Raw genomic sequence first — 23,969 nt, 5'->3', positions numbered from 1 at the left:
ATAAGGAACAGCCGCCCCTCAGGGAGTGGGGGAAGGGGAAAGATTGCGTTTGTGATTATTTCCCAATTAACCGCGCGCAAGGTCTCCTTTTGGCATCCGAAGGAACAGGGAAGTCCCCGTTTTGACCGCCGTCGAGGTAGCCCCCCTGGAATACTGCTAGCCTGCCGCGCCGCCACTCTGGACGGAGGTCACTGGCGCTGAGTAAATTATCTCCGGATAAATTATTCGTTTGAACAGCCTTCATTTCCTTCTGCCGTCTCTCCCTTTCAGTGCCAGGCGTCTTTGTGCCCAATTAACAGCAAGTCTTTTATACCGAGGGAAATCCTGACATATCCCTAAATGGAAGAAAATGAAAAGATCCCAATCTCCCCCACCGCACTCCCTTCCCTGGGCGTTTATGTCTCTCTCGCTCGCTCTCTCTATGCAGCGATTCAATCCCGTTCACATGAAAATTATGCCAGCTCCAGTGGCGCGTAAAATTGATGTGAACTGAAAGAAGTGGGATCAGCGTGATCTTCCCTCTCTTGTCTCAACAGGGGTTTCGGCACGTTACACAAGGCCGAGCTTGTCTCTTTAAGGAGACATTGGCCCCTAATTAGTCCGCATTCCTCCTGGTGCGGGTGATACAGCGGCGGTGAGTGGCACTGGATGGGGGTGGGACGCAAGGAGGTTCAATGGATCCCCTCTCCTCCTCCGCTCCCGCCGCACACCTCCCTTGTTGTGCCACCACCCAGCATACAAGAGCCAGCAGCAGTAGCAACCACCCCACGTTACTTTGATTGACAGCTGAACAAATGTTTCCCCTGTTCGAACGCCGGCGCAATCGAACGTCAGCAATCTCAAAGCTCCACCTCAGGCAGAGCAAAGAAGGGAGGGTTGGAGGAGTGGCCTTTCAAATAGGGCTATCTGATTGGTTATCAATCGAAGCTACGTATTGTCCCCACGTGGGGGAATCAGAGCAGAGCCGCCCCCCCACCTCAGACCCGTAAGCCCATTTGTCAGCGGCGAAATGATGGGCATTAATACAGAACGGCGATTAATGAGTGGCCGCTGCTGATTGGTCGTCGGCGACGCCCTCCGTGGGAGGAGCGGATGGGGAAAATAGACAGTAGGCTAAAGAGGCCTTGTGCTTCCTGATGGGAGTTGTAGTTTATTTGATTACATTGCGCAAATAAAGCAGGAAGAATAGCCCAGTGAAGCACTACGTATCCCAGGATCCTCCACGGCCTTCTTGTCTTCTGATTGTTGTGAATATGTATCAGAATGTTAATGATTTGCTGCTGCTAAATTTGGTCAAAGGAGTCACCTCGACAGAGCGTGTTGTTAGAGCTGTTCAGAGCGGTGGGTTCGGGCTGCTGCTGTTTCGTGTTATATTGTTCTCTGTTGCTGTTTGAAAGAGTTTGAAAGGAAAAAAGGAGAGAAGGAAAAATAAGTCAACTAATCAAGATCGTGTTTTTTTTCTTAGATATTTTTAAAAGGGGAGGGAGAACAAGAACCATTTAAAGGGAAAGAAGAAAAATCACAACAAAAGGTTATTGCACTTAGACCTTTGAAGACGCGCATAATTTTAGGGGGGAAGACGGGAATAACAACAAAATTGTTCTCATTCCGGGAATTTTTGGTTGCTATAAAGAAAAATATTTTTCCTCTCTCGCCTTCTCATTGTGAAGGACCAACAACTAAGATCAATAAAAGTTTTCAAACGGAAGCGGCGGCTGCGAGATATCTCAGTGGGAGAGGATCCAGTCTGGTATGAACGGAGTTTTCCTTTCCCTTTCCCTTGCTTGCTATCTAGGGGAACAGGAGGAGGGTCAATCGCGGTGAAGACAGAGCCCCCTCGGACAGCGAGCACGGGTGCCAGCGCCGCTGGGAGCTGTGGATGAGAAGCCTTCCGAACCTTGGGACATCGGAAGAAGGACCTGTCCGAACGCAAATCGAAGACGCTTTGGAACGTTGAGACATCTGGACCTGCTGCTTGTTAAGGCCCTGGGCGTGGGAGCGCCGGAACGTTGGGAATTGGCCGCGGTCCCTCTGGCGATTATGTTCGTCGGCCAGTGACAGCCCCTGTGGAATGTTGCACGGGTCCCCTTCTGCCGGGGACATAGCAGCCGCCGCCTCTTCCTCTTGTGTGTTCATTCGAGTCTCGGGGGTGGGAGGGTACGGGGAGAGCCGGAGACGCTCCTCAAAGCACGAGCGTCGGGCAGCCTCCGTCCTCCTCCATCTCTCTCGCATTGTTGCAATTAAAATCAATGAACCGAGTTTTTCTTCTGGCCCAGAGCACCCACTAAATCGGTTTGGATGATTCGCGATCTGAGCAAGATGTACCCTCAAACCAGACACCCGGTGAGTAGCGACATGTGCCAGGGGACATGAAGGGCTGGGGGTTGAGACTTCTGCTGTGCTTGATCCCCCCCCCCGCCAGCGAAAGTCTTGTTTACAAAATAGGAGGGGCGGAACTGTCCGGGGGGGAGGGGAGGGGAGGGGAGGGAGAGAGAATAGAGTGGGGACGATCAACAGGAATAAAGATAAATCTCTCCCACCCCACTTTACCTCCTGCTTTGAGAAAGCAAACGAGGGGAAAGGAAGGGGGGGGTGAAGAGGAGGCGGAAGGGAGAGAGAGTTGGTTGAAACAATTGAGTTGTAGCCATTTTCTTATTGTTGTCTCTGGCTTTCCAGGCTTTACGATTTTAGGAATACGTTCCTAGTACTTCCCGTCTTGCTAGGCTTTGAAAGAGCCAAAGGCAAATTAAAGAAAGAGAGAGAGAGAGCGCGCGAGAGCGAGCTGAGGTTCCTGAGTCTTAATTCTTTTTATCTCCCAGTGCGTTTGCTGTCCAGTTGTATCCCGTGATTTCCTTTCCCCACCCTCTTTTCTCTCATGCCCCTTTTCATGTCTCTTCCCCTTCACCCCAGTTAATGCGTCCTATGGAGTAACAGTATTTCTTTCCCCTCCCCACAAGCTTTGAGTCTGCGGTTGGTTGGATGTGTTAGACTGGAAAGATGAGCAATCTAAAGAGAACTCTCTCTCTCTCTCTCTCTCTCTCTCTCTCTCTCTCAATTAGAGAGGCAGATAGAGGTGTGGGCAAGACTATACTTTGTGGATGTATAAAGCAAAAAGGACTCCTATGATTGAAAGAAGAAAAACACTCTCTGTGTGTGCGCGCGCATGCAAACCCACACACAAAGTGAGTTTTAATAGCTCTTTTCATTAATGATGTATGGGTGACCTCGCCAGGCTTGTTTGTATGTGTTGTATGCACCAGTGGGCTGGCTTAGATGTGGAGCAATTAAAACATTTCCTTCTGATGACCGCTTCTAGGCACCGCATCAGCCTGCTCAACCCTTCAAATTCACCATTTCCGAATCCTGTGATCGGATTAAGGAGGAGTTTCAGTTTTTACAGGCTCAGTACCACAGGTAATGATGTTTACTTTCCCTGATCCTCATGTTTACTTACCTATTGTCACCCCACCCCCACAAAAGCATGTGTAGATGTTCCTCTTTCTTCCTGTTTGAAAATTATGCTGTCTTCACTAAGAAAAATAGACCATGCACCCACTTCCCCCAGGAAAGGAAAAAAGGAAATCATTCTCAGGTTATAGCTCTAGTGGAACTCTGCCATTCAGTCTCTTTCGTCTTGCCATGGAGAGCTGACTTGCTCTGTGACCACTTGACTGAGGGAGGTTTCAAAATATTATGAGTGTGATTTCAAACATCTTCCTGAATATGTTCGAAAACACTTCATCAGAGGTATTTTAAAAAGAAAAAAGAAACTCCCTCTGAATTAATCCAGTTGGAGGAAATCCTCATTTAAAAGGTTAGTCTTGGCAGATCTGAAACCAAAACACAAATAAAAGAGCTATTGATTGGAACTATTCAAGAAATATCAAGTTTGGAGCCTGATGGGTGGGAATTTCCATCCCCAATTTATGGGGCATAAAGAAAAAAGACTTGATTTTCCTATGTGAATTATTGTTTAAGTGGTGTATCTGTTCTGACCTATCTCCTTCATATCTTGTGTGACAATATGCAATGTCAGGTGTTGGTACATTAGAATAGGAGCTAGCGTGTTCTGTCCTTAGCATAGAAGTACTCTGTGTTCTTCTCTCTCAAGCAATGTCTCTCTCAAGGCTGTTGCATCAGCTTTTAAAAGCCTAAAAAATAAACAAAAAGGGCAAATAGGTTTATTGTTCACTGCTCACAAGATGTTGCTTGTAGGTGGTGGTGTACAGTTTTCTTTGAAAATCTAAAGCCTTTCAGTCTTGTTTGCTTTGAAGTGATTTCTCAAAGTTATGTTATACATATATAAAGTTAGATACTCAAAGTTATATAAGCAGGATGACATATGTAAAACAAGCTTAATAGTGGTCTTTTGAAAGAGAATTATCCATCAGCAGGTGATTTTGTGCTTCAGAAATAGTTCAGTCTGCTAGAAATAATTTTCCTTAGGGTGATTTCTCCTTTCTCCATCCGAGTGAGATACATCTAGATTCTTATTCTTTCAGCAAAGGGCAACATATATGTCAAAAGAGGAAATTATGAAGATTCTCTACCAATCCAATTTTGGCTTCTTATTAATATTGCAGATAGCAGTCTGCCGGGAATAGTTAAGTATTGAAGAGGGCAAACAAGTCCTATTATAAATACTCATGTATATGTGTGTGTGTGTGTATCTTTTTCTCTTGAGCAGTTTAAAGCTAGAATGTGAAAAACTGGCCAGCGAAAAGACAGAGATGCAGCGACATTATGTCATGGTAAGCAAGCGGTATAACAAATTCAAAATGTCTATTTTATTAGTGTGGTATATGAGAGATAGAGAAATGCTCAGGTTGCTGGAGGCGGCTAGCTAGCCTGTGATTGAGGCACTGTTGTTTTCAAAGGTTGCATTGGGAAACCTTGGATTCAAAGGCATTTCACCTGCTTATATTGGTGTGCCTTGAAATTTTCTTTGCATTGTACAATCCACCTGGAGCTGCTTCTGCCCAAGCCTCTGATGAAATGAATAGGTTTAGCACAGCTTCCAGTGTCCTGATGCAAGAAGGTCCTGGAGGATTCTACCCTGAGTGTTTAAAATGTGTAGAATGCCTCCCCCCTGCCCCCCACATGGATGGAAATCTGTCAACCTGTTGGAGACTTATTTGAGTTCACGCACTGGCTTCAAAATAAATGCATTCAAATCTGTGCTGTCTCCTCCACCCTTTCAGCTTTCAGAATAGATCTGTGTTTCAAAGAGAGAAATTTATATTTTTAGAGGAAGGAGGGAAGGGATCCACACTTCAAAAAAGTCGTGGTTCTTAAACCTGTTGCGTATGAGCTGCCAGCTAAAGGCTTCATGTTTAATCGAGGATGTCAGTGACCACAGTTATAGAAAGGATTTCCCCCTCCTCATATATGTAGTCTCTCTTCAGCAATAATCTGGCCTGTGATGAAAATACCTGAACCCCAGATTTTCTGGTGGGTTGTGATGGCACCCGAAGAGCTGTTTCCTATCTGCTCCTCTGTGCTTAATATGAGAAAATAATTGCTTTCTTTATGTGATGGAGCAACTGAGTTTTAAGGAGGACAGTAACCTTGAGATATGCTGCCTTCTAGCCAAAGCACAAACTATCCATCAAAGCGTATTTTCTGGCCTTCACATGTCTAATGTGCCTAGTTCTTATGGTGCTAACTGTCAAAATTGTGCTACCCTGCAGTACAGGAAAGGAGGGTGTTTTTTTTTTAGTTGTATCTTCTTTGAATCAGAATTATGCTGTTTACTTTTCAAAAAAGCACATATTTAATAGTAGTCATTTTATGTTTTTAATTTAAAATATGGAAGGAGAAGTCTCTTCTATGTTACTAATTTATGACCATCTGCTTTCTAGCATTTCCAACATTTTTAGCATCTTAAATTGGTGCTGTGGAACAAAATGTGTACTCTGGCTTGTCTGATCTTAACTAATTGTGTTTTTCTTTTTCAATGCATGTGTTATTTTTCTTGACTAGTCCTTTAACACAATATAGAATAAAAATAGAAATGTGTGATATTTGGCAGGATTAAAAGTTTAGCTGTATTATACCATATATGCTTTCAAAGGATTACAAACTGGATGTATTCATGTGATTACAAGTTGTAAAAAACGCTTTCCCCCTTTTCCCCCCTTAGTATTATGAGATGTCCTATGGGTTGAATATAGAGATGCATAAACAGGTAGGCAAATTATTCTCTCTTCTTGTATAAAGTTACAGTTGATTTCTTGAATCTAATCCTATTAAGTGCTGTACTCTAGCTCTTTCATTAAATTGTAGTCAAGTATTTGGATATTTTTCATTTACGGTGACAAAATTGTGTCATAAAACCTTAGGACCAGCTATGCTAGTATACAGATTTTCTGAGAGACAAGCCACCCACCTGGGTCAGAAAGAAACTGTTAGATTCTTTAACAGTCACATGAATAATTTCTGCTTGCAAGTAATCCTGTTGTCATCTATTGATCATAAAGTCAGGACTGTAGGTTCAAGCTGTTTGTGTTGTAAGCTGCTGCTTTATAGAGGGCTAGATGAATAGAGGGGAAATGGTCCTGAGGTCACTGTATGGTTAAGGAAGATTGTCTTATTTAGTTAAATGGTCTGTAATTGGGAATATATATCTGGGTATGAGGGCTGACAAAAGAAGATTAGGGTAAAATGAGGTAGCAGGTTCCTAGGGTTTTTTATGTGGACCACATCAAGAAATTGTGCCATTACTTCCAAATATTCTATGTAGAAAATGAGCCCATACTGAGGATTATCCCTGTTCTGTAGACTCTAGCAGTTAGGCCAAGATTAGTAGGCTAGTGTGATTTAGTAAATTGGACTGACTTCCTTTTGTAACTTGTTAAATGAGCCTAACCTTTCTGAGTGGAGAAGGAAAAATTTGACTTGTTTCCAGTATAATACTTGTTCAGTTCTTAAAACAAACAAACAATAAATCTTTCTTTAATCCTATGGACTTGTTTAAAAATGTGATTAATCAAAGTTTTTGAGAATTGTGTATTGTGGAAAGAAAGGATGGCATCAGAAGTATCACAGAATGGAATGATACTTGCTTGCGATCGTAATTTAACGTTATGCTTGAGATAATTTGACTCTGAAATCTTATTTGCTATTTTGTGTTTTGTTCCTGTATTTTGCACTTCAAGAGGCTAGACACAATTACAAACCTGCCACACCAGGTACAATACCTGCACACACTCTAGTGTATTCTAGCTTGTATCTCTTCTTTGGTGGCATAAAAAAGTACATATACATGAACTGCCCCTGCTAAAACATTGAGGCGTTGTGTGGTAGGCGAGCAATTTGGGAACGTTGCATGGCAGGGGGGCAGGAAAGTGGGATTATGTAGTCTTTTCCAACCGGGCCTTGTTAAAAATTGGAAAGATGTCTGTATAAATTGGTGCTAAAAGCTCAGCTATATACATTTTTAATGGCATTACATTATTTTAACATAGCACATATATTTAAAATTGGTATCCAGATTTGCATGGATCTGTTTTCCATAGGGTTTTGCATGGGTGTACCAAAAGAGCCATCTGCCAGTACATCTAGAATAATTAAATATACATATCTAGACTTTGGGGGGGGAAACATCTTTGAGGAGGAGGAAAAACCTAGATGTGAAATAAATGAGTACACTGCTTTTTTTTTTTTAAGGGCTTCAATTTAATTTTTATTTCCAATATTTCACTTTGGAAACGATGTTCAGTAAGGCGTTCTGAGAAAGTTATATATTTTATAAATGTGTGGATTTTGAAAGATTGAGTTTAATTAGAATATCATTTTTCCTTTCCTGTCATTTCTATTCAGATTAGTAATGTAAACACTGCACCCTCACACAAAACACTCCTTAATACTTCCATTGCATGCTGCTGACTCTAATGAAATACAACAAAGAAACTTGTTCATCGAACTATCGTTCTAAAAACCTTATCTGCTCATCTCTCTCCACTGTGTAATATGTGGGTTTGGTAATGAGCATCATAGTATTTCTCCCCCTTCCAGTTCAGAGTCTGCAACATCCTGTTCAGAATGTTCCCCATCTCACAGTGTGGAAACACTGAAGGCTGCACATTCACAGATGTACTTACCCACTTAAAAGGGGACAAGTCTTTCGTCTCTACCTTTAATCCTTCAGTCTCTCTCTCCCCCGCCCGCCCTGTACCTCATTCTACCCAGCCGAGACTGAGTGATCTGCTTTTTGGGTTATTTGTGGGTTTTGTTCTTTTATTCAATCATAGAAAAATCCTGAGGGCAGTTTATCACATTATGGAATACAGACAGCTCTGCAAACCACCTACTTATTATATTTTCTTTCTCCCTGCCCCTCCTCTGCACCCCCCCCCCCCGCCCCCAGCACAGAGGCCTATCTGTCTTTATTTATTTTCTTAGGCAGACAGCCTTGGTTCCTCTTAGCTCCTTTTCCAGATGTAGTTGCTGGCTGCCCTTGTAATGGAAAGCAGGCAATAATGCAGTGAAGTTGCCCTGCGGCATAATTGGGCCTACTTCTCAAGATCAGGTTAGGCTTATTAGATTTGCGTCTCGGAGGGTTCAAAAGTAGGGCTCCCTGGAGTCGTTGGAAGTACCCTAGTAATTGGTGGCCCTGATATTTGAAACCTTTGTGTATTCCTCCCCCCCCCACCGCCCGCCCCGTTCAAGCATATGTTCTTCTTGGCTGCTCCCAGCCACGGTGTGTTTATTTTTAGAGAAATTTTTCATTGGAACAGAAAATGATGGCTGTGATGGAGTCCTGACTGTGATTTAGCAAATTGATAAAAGGATAAATACACATAGTAAGTGTGTGTGTGTGTGTGAGAGAGAGAGAGAGAGAGAGAGAGAGAGAGAGAGAGAGAGAGTTGAGGTTGGGGTAGTGTGGTGAAGAGGATGTGGCACGATTTCTTTCTTTCCCCTCCTCTTTCACAGGGCTGATCATCAGTCATCCTGTGTTGATTTTGATAGAAGACTATTAAAGTGAAACCTATGGGGAATTTGTCATTCTGAAAGGAAAGCTAATGTAATTAGTACCAATTAAAGTACATTTAGTAAATTGGATTTAATCTTAATTAAGCCTGCATAATGTTGCCAATTTTTAACAATTATGTTTGAGAACATAATTAATTTAGATTTTGGTAACTGAGTAAATAGCATTAGACTGATAGAATTAGTTCTCTGAATTTATTTTGGTTTATTTAAAAGAAACCCGGTGTGTGGCATTAAACCCAAAAAGTTTAATCTATGTTTTTGGCAATTGCTGTTGAGATCAATAGAGTGGGGTTAGATGCATTGGGAGGTGCCAGATGAAAAACTGGTTGTGTATTTCTATATAAAATCAAACCCGAACATTCTTCCTTATACTCAGATCTGATGACTAAGGTGGCAATACTGAATATAGTTGCGGCTTGTCATGGAAGTGAGTCTGGTTCAAGGAAGCATGTTCACAATTGGGCTTTAAAAGTATAAAAAGTTTGCTTTCTTGAAAAAAGTATCTGATTTTGTTTTTTTGTTCTTAAACATGTCCTCCATCAAGAATTTGCGGCAATGCTAAATTCTATTTTTCTGACGATTCAGATGGTTTGTTTTTTGGTATTTTAATTGCTTGATTATTATATTAGTAAAACAATCCCTCCATTATAGATAATTACAGTCAAGTAAGACTTGCCATGCTTTTAATCTGATATTGGTGATTTATTCCCTAAAATGAGAATCTGCACTTGACTGCAGATAAGACATTTATGAATAGGACCATTGGAAGGGAAATATCCTTCTGTCTTTTTCTGACTGAAGAGTACAGTGATGCTTTGTTCTGTACTTCAACCAACCAGAAGAATTCTTAAACTGATCTTCTCTTCCTAGAGATATTTTGGGAAGTTCAGATCTTGAAGCTGGACATCAAATTTTCTTTTCTTCCAAATAAATAAATAAATAAAATCACAGTAGTTTTCTCCTTTGTCTTCCGCCATTTCACTCCAATCCATGTAAATTTTATTACAGGTCTTGGGCAACAACCATTTGAGTGCTGCTAAAATATTAATTGAGTAGAAATGAAAGGGCTCTGGCCAGCTGATAGGATATCATAATCGTAGCTGCAGTAGTCGATGGTAAATGATGATAAATGGCATTAGGAACCTTTTAGCAAACTGTAATAACTACAAGGAGGGAAGCGGTATGGATTTGCATTATATCTGATACCCTCTGGTACCAAGTGGATTGCCAATACTGCTTGTTTAGCATTTTCTAAGGGCAATAGGATATTGATTTCTGACTTACAAGGAACAGCTCTATTTTCACCATTGAAAAGTATTGCAGGTTGTTAAGAAGAAATTGACTTGAAGAGGCCTGACTGCTGCCCATCATGGAGCAAATAAAGCAAAACTGCCGAAGCATGGTGGTGCAGTGAGATGGGGCCCTCAGCAATTTGTTGCTATTAATTTACCATGCTCGACAGCAAATCAATCGGCATCTACTTCATCTGCTGGAGAAAATGCTGTCCAGGGCAGATAAAAGGCCTCGCGTAGTACAGGGAATAGACTGGATTGGCCAAACGGAGGCTGCAGTTAATGTGTAAATAAGTGAAATCAAGGCTGCTGTTTTAGAGGAAGATGTTTTTAATTAGGTTGGGGCTTTATAGTGAGCTATTTAAGAAAGTAGCATAGAGCTTGGAGGGGAGGAGGAGATTTATTGCTGACTGAGTTAATATATGGCTCATATGACATGCTAGCCTTGAGTCTGCTTGCGTTTCAGTGAATTATTTGGGTAAAGACTAAAGATGGGAATCAGTTTGTTTAATTTAGAGCCAAGTTTTGACTATTTTTCATCTTCACAGCAGCAAAATGCTTACATCGTTGAGAATGACTGGTATATTATAGATGTTATAGGAGCACCATTTTTTTGTTTAAATGTAGGGAATTGGTGTGTGTATGTGTTTTTGTGTATGTAGACATATTCTTCAGATAGGTAAGGTATCTCAGCCATGGCTTCTCTTCATACATTACACAGATTGCCCCCACAAGGAAAGGGAAAGGACTCCTTGTGAGCACAGGCTTCCTGATTCACTCCATTGTTGGGAATAGCACAGTTTGCAAATCCCACGTGTGTAGGAACTTTATGTGCAGGTTGGCGCTCTCGTGAGCTCAAGTAGCCGCTAAATTGGAAGGAGTATACATTTTCTTACATTCTAGTCATGTATCTCGGTGATCTGTGGTCATTCCAGAAACATTTGTGTAATGTTTAAATGGCAGCCCTGTTTGTTTGACCTCCTGATTATCCCAATGTTTTGGATTGCAAATGAGGTTGCACATGTGAGTAGAATAATAAAAATGTATCTGTGCTATATTAATCCATGGCTGGAGATATATTGCCCTCTGTTTGAAGGAAAGCTGGCAAACCAACTTAAATTACATTGCTTGCATTTTCTTTACATTATAAACAGTAGGAAAAATTTAATCGAGATATAAGCAGTGACTAGTCAGAAGAAGAACCTGGAAGCCTCAAAATAAGCTATATTAGATTTAAGACTGCAGCATCTCTCACTGTTAAGGGAAGCCTACTACTAATCAAACTGCAAAAGATAAAATGGGGTTGACAAATCAACATGAAAGCAAAGTCCTTCTGTCCTTGTTTAAGAATATCCAGCCTAATTTGTGATGCTGGTTCAGCCAAATAACTTACTTAAGGCCCAGGCCATATCCTTCCTCACAAATAACACTGGGTGCACACAGCCTTCTCATGAGCATGTGGGGGGATTGCTGATAGGGAAGATGATGTTGGTATTAGGGGCTCATGCTGTAGAGCAATATGCATGGAAAACAGATGGGGAAATGTGGGGGACTGGAGCATATACTTGTTCATGTTTGCTGAACAAGGAGGTGGGAATTACAGCATTTTCATGTTCGTTTTTTTAAAGCATTATGTGTTTTTTTGGATCTCTTAGGTAGAGATCCTTAAGTATACTTTCAGTAAAAAGATGCTGTTGAAAGTTACATCCTGTGGCAGAAACCTGTGCTAGGGAGCTCTTTCCAGAAGGAGTTGTGAAGATATGTTCCTCCTCTCCTAAACACAAATCTGTATTATGACTCAAGCTGCTTTGCTAAGATGGAAAACTTTGATGGTATATTCCCATTTTTTCCTGCTCATTACTAAGAATGAAGAGTGTGATGGTATATACCTTAACAACATGTCACGGAGCACAGATTGGCTTAATCTAGCAAACCTTAGTTTTCATTAATTTCATTGAACTATAAATGTTTGTTCGTACCAGACTTATTTTTACTTGAATCTTAGTAGTAATATTTTTCAGATCCATAGCAAAATACCCCCCCCCCCCCGCTTTAATAAAAGTACTAATTGCAATGCTGCATCATTCTGTTTAGCATAGGCCTCATTTACCTTCATTGCTTGGAAGAGAACAGAATCATTTGAATAATTAGATTTTCATTTAATTGTGAATACTATCTATATAAGGCTGCATTGTCCCACAGGGGTAGATGGTGAATAGAATGCCTTGTTTGCATAATTGAGAAGGGGCCCAACTCCATGCACCTAGGCTATTTGTATAGGCTGTGTGTTCTTCCTAGTGTGGGCTTTGCCTTCCTTTTAATGCATCTTCAGCAACATTGGAATGACCTTGTCACTTAGGGGTATCTTCATGCTTTCTGACCTGAAAATTATTGCTGCAGGTACATTGTTTCCTACAGAAAGCAGGTTTAGTGTGGATGAAATACCTGTAACATGAACACAAGAGTGTAAAGAGACATACCGGGTTTCCAGGTACATGTAAATGTACACTGTAAAATGTGAGTATGTTGCCTAGTACATGTTTCTTTGGGAGGAAACTGGTGTGGCAACAAGGTACCAACCACAGTTGCATCTGCCCTTGGAGATGGGACATAGTAAGCTGACCTGTACTGAGTCAGACCCTTAGTTCACCTAGCTCACTTTTGTCTACACCAGGGCTGCTCAGTTTTGGCCCTCCTGCAGATGTTGCCTACAGCTCCCATAATCCCTGGCTGTTGGCCGCTGTGGCCGGTGATTATAGGAGTTATAGTCCAAAAACAGCTGGGGGGGGTGGCGCTAAGTTGAGTAGGCCTTATCTACACTGACTAGCAGCAGCTCTCCAAGGTTTCAAGCAAGAGTCTTTCCCAGTCCTACCTAGAATTGCCAGGGATTGAACCTGGGACCTTTTGCATGCAAAGCAGGTGCTCTACCACAGAGCTATGGTGCTGTGTTCATCCTGCTTAACACCTCATGCATCTGTCTTGTTTGCGGCAGGTATTTCTTAAGCCAATGTTTTCTTGCGGCAGCACATGCACATCCTTTAACACTTGTGTGTCTCTGGTAATGTCAAACATAATTATAGTATGTAGTGTAGAACTGCTCTTGATGATTCAAATGAGGATTTTTCCATGATTTTGATCAACATTCTATTAACTGTTGAGTTTTCATAAATGACAACAGTAGGGTTGGTTGGATTGGATTTGTCCTCATTATGCAAAGCATTACTTCTGTGGTCAAATTAAATGCCATTCTTGAACTGTGTGTATGTTCAAAAGGCTATAGAAGCCCCTTTAGCAACCTAATAGTTCGAAATGAACCATTCTGCTTCAGAAATGATTTAGCTATTCACTTGATTGGGGATGGTTGTTGCTATTGGTCTTCAGCAAAATGTGGTAGCTGTGACATGTAATGTTCCATTGCCTTTATGCTGAAAAGCAGAACTGATCTCAGCAGGTCTGATGCTAATTAGAAAACCCACGTCAGCTTGCAGTGGTGAGCCTCTAATAAACAAAGCCTCTAATATTCCTCTTAATTGAAGTGTGTAAACACTGGACCAATTGTCAGTACACTGAAGCGTAGATCTAAATGTTTGTGCCAGCATCTCAGCCAGCAATACTAGAGTAACCCCCACGAGGCTGGCATTAACATCATTTTTATGATATTACATTGGTACAACAATAGGGAAGCTCCATTATAAATATACATTGTACAGTGAAGTAAATCTTTGGATTTGGATGTAAAAAGTTAAAATCCATGGCTAGAGAAGTAAATACCAGGGAAAGCTTTGGCAGATTTCCTATATTGTGATTTTTAAACATGAAGGAAAGAAAGAAATGCACCCGCTCCGGTTCTTCCTAATTAGGGATGTTTATGAATGGAGGTCCGTGTACCGATTGGCACTGTACCACGAGGAGTGGAGCAGCGAGTGGGATTTTTAAAATAAGAGGAGAGCAGGTCCTTATCTGCTCGCCGCTGCTGCATGAAGTTTCCTGTTGTGGTGGTGCTCGTACCAAGAACCCATGCGTCATGCTGGCATGCACATGGTGTTTGTGCATGCGCAGGCACCTTTTGTGTGGTCTGCAACACCATGCTGACTATGCAAATGTCACCCACTCATGCGCGGATGCCATGTGCACGCCGGCTCCACGCGGTGGTTCTTGGGACGAGCACTGCCACAGCAGGAATCTACATGTGGTGATGGAAAGCAGGTAAGGACCTGGTCCTTTTTGTTTTTTAAAAGATCCCACTTAGCAATCCCCCCACTCACGTGCCACTGAACCAGTTTGGTGCCGAACCACATCCCTATTCCTAATTCACTTTAGACCAATCTTCATAATAGTGTTTGAATTGATATTTGACCCCTTTTTCTTTGCAAAACATGGGGCCTGCAGTCCTCCAGCCTCTTATTTGGAATGGTTCCACCTAAGCCACTGCTGTCGCTCTAGACAAGATGGCCAACTGGTGACCTGTGGGACTCAAAAGAATTTTAGCTGCTTTTCAGTGGCCCTATGAAGTTTTAATTCAGGTGTGGAAAATGTATTGCCTGTATCACCTTAAGTGGCTCAGTGGAGAAATGCTTGACTAACAAGCAGAAGGTTGCCGTTTCAAATCCCGCTGGTACTATATCAGGCAGCAGCGATATAGGAAGATGCTGAAAGTCATCAACTCCTACCGCGTGGGAGAAGGCGATGGTAAACCCCTCCTGTATTCCACCAAAGAAAACCACAGGGCTCTGTAGGTGTCAGGAGTTGAAATCGAATTGACAGCACACTTTACCTTTTACCATTTCACACAATGAGAGAGAAATTGTGTTTTGAAAAGGTGTGTGAGTAAGATTTAGATCAGTCCCATACCTTTTTACACCTTTGGGTTTCATTGTAATATTTTCACCATGTTTGAATATTCAGTTTAGAACTGTAAAGGTCCAATTTACTTTCTGAGACTGTAGGTCTGTGGAAGCCATATAAGATATGCATTTTCAACTGATGAGTCAGGACCCGTATCTGGATTGCAGCCTGTCTAAGGCAAGTCATATGAGTAGCATTGCTACCATATGTGTATATGGTAAAAAATAAATAATCCATGAGTAGTATAAGGCACATTTGGTTTACAGATGAGTCCCAGATATTAATATATTAATATGAATTTTAGCAAGACAATTCACACTTGTCTATATAGTTGAATCTGTAAATTCCTCTCTCCTAATATCGAGGATTTAGTTTTTTTAAAATTGCATACAAGGATGACTCTCTACATCAGAAGGACTTGCAGTGCAAAGCTCTGGCCATACAGGCCAATACCATGAACTGTAAGGAGTAGAATTTATTACAGAGCTAGCTGGAGTTATGAGGTTTCTATACACTACCAGAAGTGGCATAATATCAATGATATCTGGGGGTGTATGCATGTTGTTGTTCCCTTACCACAGTAGTTAACACTTATTGCCAGTGCTTGCTGTTTTGATTGGTATACACTATTAACAAGAGTTAATATGTGATATACCTCAGTGGTGTTAATTACTATGAAAAATATATTGTCTTTTTGAAGGCTTAGTCAAATAGGGCATGGGAGGAATAAAAGGAGGGTTACAGAGAGAAATGATTTTAATAGGCGTGTCCATGAGTGAGCGTGCGCTCTCTCTCTTTCTCCGACAGTGAAAGAGGCCCACTTGTTTTCTTTTCAACTTTTCACCCCTTATCTTTGTGGCCTTAGATTATCCTCCTTCCCTTTGCAATCTAGCTTCCTTCAGCTTCTGGAAGAAGGAGAAACAGTGGAATAGAACACATATAAGTATATTGACCATTATACCTATAGTACTTAATTCATGTACTTAATTAGAGCATACCACAAGTGGTAAACAGATGGTAGTTATGAGACTGAAACTTCTTGGAATAATTTTCTCTCCCTCACAAATAGTGTGTAATGTTTGTTGCAGCTTCTAATGAGATGTTGTGTTTTGATGATAAAAATGTTCAAAGCCCGGGAAGTCAAGGTTCCCACAGTAAACTCAAATTGGTCCCTTTGTGGTCGCATGCATTTGTGTGGGGTTTGATGTACTACTAAAAGATAAACATGGCAAGTGTACTTTATGGTCTCTTTACTATGCTCTAAAGATTTGCACACTTTTTCCTAACCATTTAAAATATTCTGGAATATCATTTCTGCAATTTATCACTTGATAATTCAAATGATTTTACAGCATGAACTGCTTCTGCGTATTTGACTCCAACAGTCAGTGGTAAAAGGCTGATGTATCTTCATAGCTGTCTGCCATGTTGCATTGTCCTTTTTGCCTTTTAAAGGTGATTTTAGGAAACCGATGGAAAATGGCCAATGATACTCATCTTGGTACTGTGCAAATAGTCAGATGTGAATCTGAAATGTACAGTCATGGTAGATGAACTCGGGAGAAATTAGCCAAGCATGTTCTCAGGCTTGCTTCTTAGCTATCTGTATGTTCCAAAGTCATGGATCTTCTGCTATTTTCTGGCTGCTTCCCTTCATGCATCTTGAAGTCATGTGTAGGAGGAAGTCATGTGGGACACCGTCCTTACCTATCTTCACAGCCTGCCTAAATTGACTTTTTCTAGGTTCTAAAATAGAAATAATTGGCTGATTGGTGATATTTGATTTGTTTCAAGCTTTGCTGTTGTGGTTGTATGTTGGTCTGGGGAACATTGTCAGTAGGAGAAAGAAACTTGTGTTTTGGTGTGTTTGGGTTTTTTTCCTTCCCTTTTCCTTTTTGACATTTCTATTCTATTTGTTGAGTTGTCTCTGGCATTTGCACTGAGAGCATGACTTTTCCCACTCACTTCATATCCCAAATGCTTGAGAGTGGTTTGTGTACCTTTTTAGAGTATAAACTGCTTCCAGGTTCTGATTGTATGAAATATATGTGGAAACATCTCTGTTTATGTATCCTGAAAGAACTCCCCTTATTCTTTCTCTTCTAGCAAGTACATGTTTGAACCTGCAGCATGCTGCATATTTTGAGAGATTTTGATTTTGTTGGGAATTCAGTCCCTTTGTTTCCTCTTTTCATGAAGGGAATGGTCAAGTTTGTCCTGGCCAACTGAAGACTGCGTTTGATACCTGCATCTTGAGCAGCTGAGCTTACAGAGCTTTATTGCTGGCATGGGGACTAAATGTGCCTTGAAAAATACTGGATCTCACGATCTCAGATCAGTACCATGTTGTGTTCTTTAATATGCTGCAATCAGGTTGGCTTCACACCAACAAGCGTTAAGAGTGTGTGTCTGGTATGTGCATATTCAATAAATCCACATTGCAGTACTTAATTAAGCAACCAACGAAGTACTTCATCCTCATAAGTCCTCTTTGGATGTTACAGTATTTTAAAAATGGTGTTTGTGTGCTATACCTGGGTACGGTGTCCCAAGAGCACATCAGCAAGCCCTGTGCTGATGAGAAGCCTCATCCCTGTGCTGAACATGCTTATAGCATTTATCTTTACAGATGCATCCCTATGCATGTTCAGAGTGGGGCTGAGGCTTCTGAGGGCTAGGGCTGTTACTTGCTGGTGCATTCAGGTACACTGGTACAGTGTCCCTGTTGTTTGTTTGAAAACACTCGAAGAAGACTGTACATAGCCTCAGCAGCCTTGCTCAAAGGATTTCTCCTGGATGAGATTTGGCAGCAGTCTGCTAGGAACTGTCTCTTCCCCCCCACCCTTCCGGCAGCATCAACGCTTTGGAAAGCCCTTCCATGGGAGGCTTGCTGGATCCCTATTCTTCATTCCTTTAGGCATCAGTGAAGACCTGCCTTTTCTGAATAGCCTTGGGACAGGCTACTCTGTGTTTGTTTTAGGTCTCCATTCGAACTGGCTTCGTGTCCGGAGGCACTGCCACTTGGTTTCTCTTTTATCGTGGTTCTTGTATTGGTGCTGTTCTGATGGTGTTAAATGCTTTTGGTCAATGGCTTCTAAATTTGAAGGAGCGGAACAGGGAGAATTAAGAAGGGCATATATATTAAAAATAAGTCCTTTGGGTGTTTACTGCTGCATACAAGACTATACTTGTGTCCATGGTCTCTCCAAGAGACGATGGGAATAAAAAAGCCACATGTAAGTATCCACTCATAACTTGCTCCTCTTATTGCACAATCCTATGCATGTTTACTCAGAAGGAAGTTCACTGTGTTCAATGAGGCGTACTCCCAGCTTAACTGTGCATAGAATTGCAGTCCTAGTCTATTAAAGTTAGTACATGTTTTCTGTGACTACCAAGTCCCCAAATGACTTGAGCTGTGTCATTGCCTCCCTTTAACTTTCCATGCTTTTTCCTCTGCCCAGTATGACTGGCTAACAAGCACTTTCAGAATCTATAATATCTTGGAGGAACTCTGTATAACATACTAGACAGCCAGTCATTTGCTATGAGGCTGGTCAGCCAGCCATCTGCTCCTCGCAGATCAATCTGTGCTATGCACCGAATGGTGTGTCACAAGCAGAGTGCAGATCTTGTAAAAATAAATGGAAATGATATTTAGAAAAACACCTTCTGATTGGTGGTTTTTTCTTTTATGGTTTGTGTGATCCAAATCTACATTTACTCATCTTGGTTTTCTCTCCCCCCCCCGCCCCGCCCCAATTTATTTCGGAAGGTATCAAATAAAGGGCTAACTAAAGTGAGGAGTAGCCACTCAACCACTACAGGCCCTTTGCATCACCAGCATAGAAACAGTAAATAAGGCCTATGGTAATGCTGCTGTTAATCCATCAACCTTGTTTTCAATTGCATCCTTAGCCCGAGCATGCAGATTTACTGTCTTGGAAAAGCACTTCTGAAAGCAAAGGGACCCCTTTCCCCCTTGCTTTTTCAGATCTTGAACCCAGAATCCACAAATCAAAATACAACAAGACCCAGCATATGCTCTCTGCAAAGACTTAATAAAGCATTTTGGTACTTGTAGGCAGTGACAGCAAAAGCTGTTTGGAAATTTAATACTGCAGAGGGATGGTGAAATGGAATGAAAAAAAGGAGAGAATAAAAACAAAATCCACCAGCTATAGGCTGGGGCTGTGTGCTGGAGATAGAAATGTAGTTGGGGAGTGTATTATGAGTTGTGATTGCTGCCTATTGAGGGGAGGAGAGATTGAGCTCAAGGCCACTAGGCCTTGCCAGTAGCCTGCTTTTTCATGTTGCACAGATAAAATGGGCTACAGAAGATTAATGTCACTGTTGAGAAAGTCTGAGCCACTCAGGTTGATGACACTTGGCCTTCAGCAATGCTTCAGTGCTTAAAAAAACACAGCATGGAAAGGAGAAGTTTAGCAAGTGCAGCTTCTTCTATCACTGCACCGTTGTGAGAAATGTTGGTCTGCGAGGTTGGGAAGGCAGAATAGGTTTCTCATGGCCACTCATCTTATAAAAGAAAGCACTGGAGAACACCAACACATTGTGCTTTTAAATGGAATTTGAGAAGCTTAATTGCTTTCAGGATAAATATCAGATATTGGGAAGAATGGCCCTTTATACAAATCACTGGGGCTGTGCAGAGGAAGGGTGACCCTCATATATTCCCAAGTTGGTTGGTTCCAAGTGGCTGGTAAGGGATCCCCAAGCCATTGCCTCAGAATACTCAGTAGAGTAAAGTAAAGTTGTGCCATCAAATTGGTGTTGACTCCTGGCAACCACAGACCCCTATGGTTTTATTTGGTAGAATTCAGGAGCGGTTTTCCATTGCCATCTCCCGCGCAGTATGAGATGATGCCTCTCAGCACCTTCCTATATTGCTCTTGCACGATATAGGTGTTTCTCATAGTCTGGGGAACATACCAGCGGGGATTTGAACCAGCAATTCTTCCTCCCTAGGAAAGTTACTTCCCCGCTGCACCAGTAGGTGGCTAGTCTAATAGCACGGTGGGGGAGCCTAACTCTAATTTCCCTCCTAACTTGCATTGAACCTGACACTAGAGGGAGCTAACCTTCCTTAGCATCCATTGCCCTACCTGCTCATTAAAATGTTGTGCAGTGTCCTGCTGCAGATTCCACATGAACATATTGCATCCCTCTGTAGAGAGGTGAATGTCATCCCCCAGCCCCATACAAATAGGGCAGCCAATAATTAAATGGCATCACTTTAACACCCTGTTAACCCTTTTCTAGCTTCCTCTACCTTGGGATGCATATTACTCCTCCAAACCCTGTGCCACAACACCTCTTGACTGCACCATCAGCCAGCTGGAAGCCCAAGACCTCAGAATTTCCATATCTGCAGTATTTGGTGAATCAAGGACAAGTCAGCTTTCTACTCAAAGCATCTCCACCCCAGTACAGGAGCAGAATAGAGGCTTGTTCATGTAGCAGAAACTATGGTTTCACATGCCCCTAACGGGGCATAGTCTGTATCAGAAGCAAAAGAGAACATAAATCATCTTATTTCCATGAAAGAAATTGCAGAAGTTATTTTAGTCCCATGAGATTAAGAAAATGCTAGTCTTTGCCCCTAAGACTTAGTGGCTTCATACATAAAGGTGGCACCTGAGGTTTGTATGAGCACTTGCAGCCCCAGAAGTGTGCCCTTCTGGGGTTCCCCCACTAATCTCAGCATATCCTGCCCTTCTTCCATGGGGGAACCCAACATCTGTAACATACTTTAAATCTCAGATGTCAAGATTCCCTAATGGAAGAAGGATAGGATATGCAGAGACAGGTGGGTTCGGAAGTCATGACCAAACTTGACATATCAGAAGCTGGAAAGGAAGTAGAGGTTGCCCAAGGATGAGCGGGGAGCATGCGCTCATGGGGCTGTGGGTGCTCACATGAACCTCATGGGTCACCATTACATGCAAAGCTCCCTTATATATGTGAAGCTGCCTTTTTATATTGAACCATGTTGAGTACATTATTGTACATAAATTCCACTTCTGACTACCCATTTGAGCCTTTGGCCCTCAGCTTTTTGCATAGTTTGGAGCTAACAATAGTAAGGACAAGTGGAAATCATGACAAAGTTGTTTTAGATCTGAAATATATGTAATATTAGTGAGGAAGGGACAGAATAGCACATTGATGGCAGCAGGAAGATGAAATGTAGGGCTATGGGTCTTGTCAGGAGGGAATTTTCTTCGCCCCCTCCCTCTGAAACTTCTAGTGTTGTTGACTATGCCCTGTAATGGTTAGGAGGATGAGAAACTCCTTTCAGAACCTTGATTTGAGCATTCTGGGGCTGCAAAGCATACATACTTTCTATATGGAGTTGATGTTTGGTTTGATCTAGGCTTCCTTCCCACTAATACTTTTTGGGCATGCCTTGTGATCTCTCCTAACTCCCTCAAACGCCTCCCAATGGGACCTTGTGGAGGTTCTGTGCCTATCCATGTATTCCATTAGCAGTGAACAGTACATTAATAGAGGTTTGGGCCTGCATAGTAGTGTCCACTGATTGTCCTCTCCTAACTCATGAATCCTTAAGGAACTGCTTCTGTAGGCTAGCAAAAGAAAGCATCCATGGAATGTGCTCATTTAAAGTGTTTTGTGGTTCAAAAAATACAGAAAATGCAGCTGGATGTTTTCAAAAATTAGAGAAAAGCTTGTGATGGAATGGTTTGGCATGAATGAAGAGTATTATTAGGGCAGAATATCGTAGTTTGACATTTGTGAATGAAAATTCAACAATAACTCTTCAGCTGAAATAGTCTAGACTCCTCCATCCTTGCTGATGTGAGAAGTAGGAGTGCTAAGTGATAGAGATAACATTCAAGTCTAAAACAAGATCTGAAACAAATATTGGCAGAGAACCTTGATAAATTAGAGCTTTTATTCAAGTGAATGAATATTTTGACTCTTCATGAGTGAAGCACTGTTTGTTTTCTCCTTACAATTAAAATATATTGTACAGGACTATTCTGCAATAAGTGATTCTGTACAGAATACACTGTTCCCAAGTATGTTGCATGTTGGGATAAGTATTTTATGTTCAAATACAGTGGGCAGCATGCAGAATAGTTAGTCATGACTAAACCCCAGTGAGATGGCTAGTCATAACTATCTTAAGTACTGTTAATTTCCATGGGAATTAGTCATGACCAACTTAGTCTGAATGTTGTGTAGGGTGATGAACAATGATTGTACATGATTTATGAGAAAGGGCAGGCATCTACGAATCCACTTGCCAGCTCGCCAGTGGTGAGTGCCCCCAGTCGTCTGATGAGCAGGACACACGGCATCACACTTCTCCTCTTCAGAGGTCTCATTTTCACTCATTTTCATTTTTGAGAAGGTAAGAAACAGCAGGAATCCTTTCTGAGTAGTAGTGGGGGGCTCCCACTGTTTCTTACCATCTCCATATCAGTGCAAATGAGGGAAGACCTCTTCTCTCCTATGACCTCTGCCTGTGTGCCAGAAAAGTATCTGAGGGAGATTCGTGGCAATCCACAACAATGGCTGTCTAGTGAGTTAAGTCAAAAATTGTGGATCCCTGTTAAAGGGTTAAATGGGCTTCACTACGTTGCTGTGATTATTTCAACTACTATATTATTGGATTATTAGACAACTATATTTTTAGCTTGCTCCATCACGTTAAGTCCTTGCACCATCAGTTCTGTACCTGACAGGGCTGCTTCTTGTCTAACCAAGCATGGCAATGTGTTCGACAGGTGTGCAGTGCTGACCAAAATGTGCATTAAACAGGACTGCTGCCTATGGGCCCAAGTGACAAACTGTGGCTTGTAGTAGTTTTTGAACTGTCAAGTAGTGATAATTTGGCAACAGTTTCCCAAATGTTACCCTTTTTACAGCCAGCCCTTAGATAATCTATACATGGCTGCCACTTTTAATGTATTTCAAAATGTGATGCACTTAAGTGACGATTGATATTTAAACCACGTGATTTTTCTCTCTATTGAGGACCACACTAGTAGAACCAAGGACCAAGCAGAAAAGGCAAAGTCCACACAGTCATAATGAGGATAATGAAATGGATGCAGAGGGAAGTGAAGGAACCAAATGTGGTGGAAGTGACCAAGAAACAATGTACTGAAGATATATTGCCTCTCCCCTGCACTTTTGTTCCCCTGCACTTTTATTCAAATTGTTGGGGAAGAACTTGCTTTTTGGTTCTTCTTAATTGGCAGTACAAACACCAACAGTTGTTTCTCTTGGGGCCTCCACTGGCAATGAAAGGCTGAGCACTTAGAGCACCCAAGCAATTTGAGATTTGGAGCCTAGGATGTTACCGCATACAGGGATGCTCAAGCCACTGACTCCTGATGCTTTGATTAGTGTCTTTTCTGCTTTCCCATCCTACCACCTCTGGTAACAGAAGCTGAGGGGTGGTAGAAAGGGACAGAATGAGTGGGGTAGGGGAAAAGGGCAAGGGAGGACATTTGAGGCAAAAGCTATAGGTGCAGGAGAGAGAGGAAGACCTCTCCAGTGGGAGTGGGGCATTAGAAAGGAATAGGAGGGAACAGCATGGAGGGCAGTATAAGATTGGGTGGAAGCAGGTCTGAGGCGGGAGTAATACTGGGGAAGGTCTGGAGGCCCATCTCTGCTCCATTATTCCCTCCACCCCATTTACCAAAGGAGAATGAAAGGATGAAGTGCTGGAGACTTTCTTTCTCTCCCGCCATGCCTTTACATTTCATGGGCCTTTTGGCAAGTCTATATTAGTGAGCAGGATTGGAGAGGAAGGCCTTGCTAAGAGAGTAAAATGGGGATGCAGGG

General features: G+C 41.9%; 1 protein-coding gene across 10 annotated transcripts in view; it reads left to right on the top strand.

Annotated features, from left to right (window-relative positions):
- Positions 1-1,203: 1,203 nt before the first annotated feature.
- The window catches only part of TLE4 (TLE family member 4, transcriptional corepressor), a 178,103-nt gene continuing 155,337 nt past the window's right edge, over positions 1,204-23,969 (top strand). For 3 of the 10 annotated variants that reach the window (XM_053296549.1, XM_053296546.1, XM_053296548.1), the window contains exons 1-4: positions 2,968-3,182; positions 3,317-3,414; positions 4,688-4,751; positions 6,143-6,187. In XM_053296549.1, the coding sequence (XP_053152524.1) occupies positions 3,099-3,182; positions 3,317-3,414; positions 4,688-4,751; positions 6,143-6,187 (291 nt within the window). In that variant the 5' untranslated portion in view covers positions 2,968-3,098. Of the gene's footprint in view, positions 2,344-2,967; positions 3,183-3,316; positions 3,415-4,687; positions 4,752-6,142; positions 6,188-23,969 lie in introns of those variants that run through there. The other 7 variants (XM_053296555.1, XM_053296552.1, XM_053296551.1 and 4 more) reach the window with 4 other exon arrangements.

This window comes from Hemicordylus capensis, chromosome 2 (assembly GCF_027244095.1).
Source record: "Hemicordylus capensis ecotype Gifberg chromosome 2, rHemCap1.1.pri, whole genome shotgun sequence".
NCBI lineage: Eukaryota > Metazoa > Chordata > Lepidosauria > Squamata > Cordylidae > Hemicordylus > Hemicordylus capensis.
The sequence above is the reverse complement of the archived record's forward strand: the minus strand, read 5'-3'. Positions and strand labels throughout refer to the sequence as shown.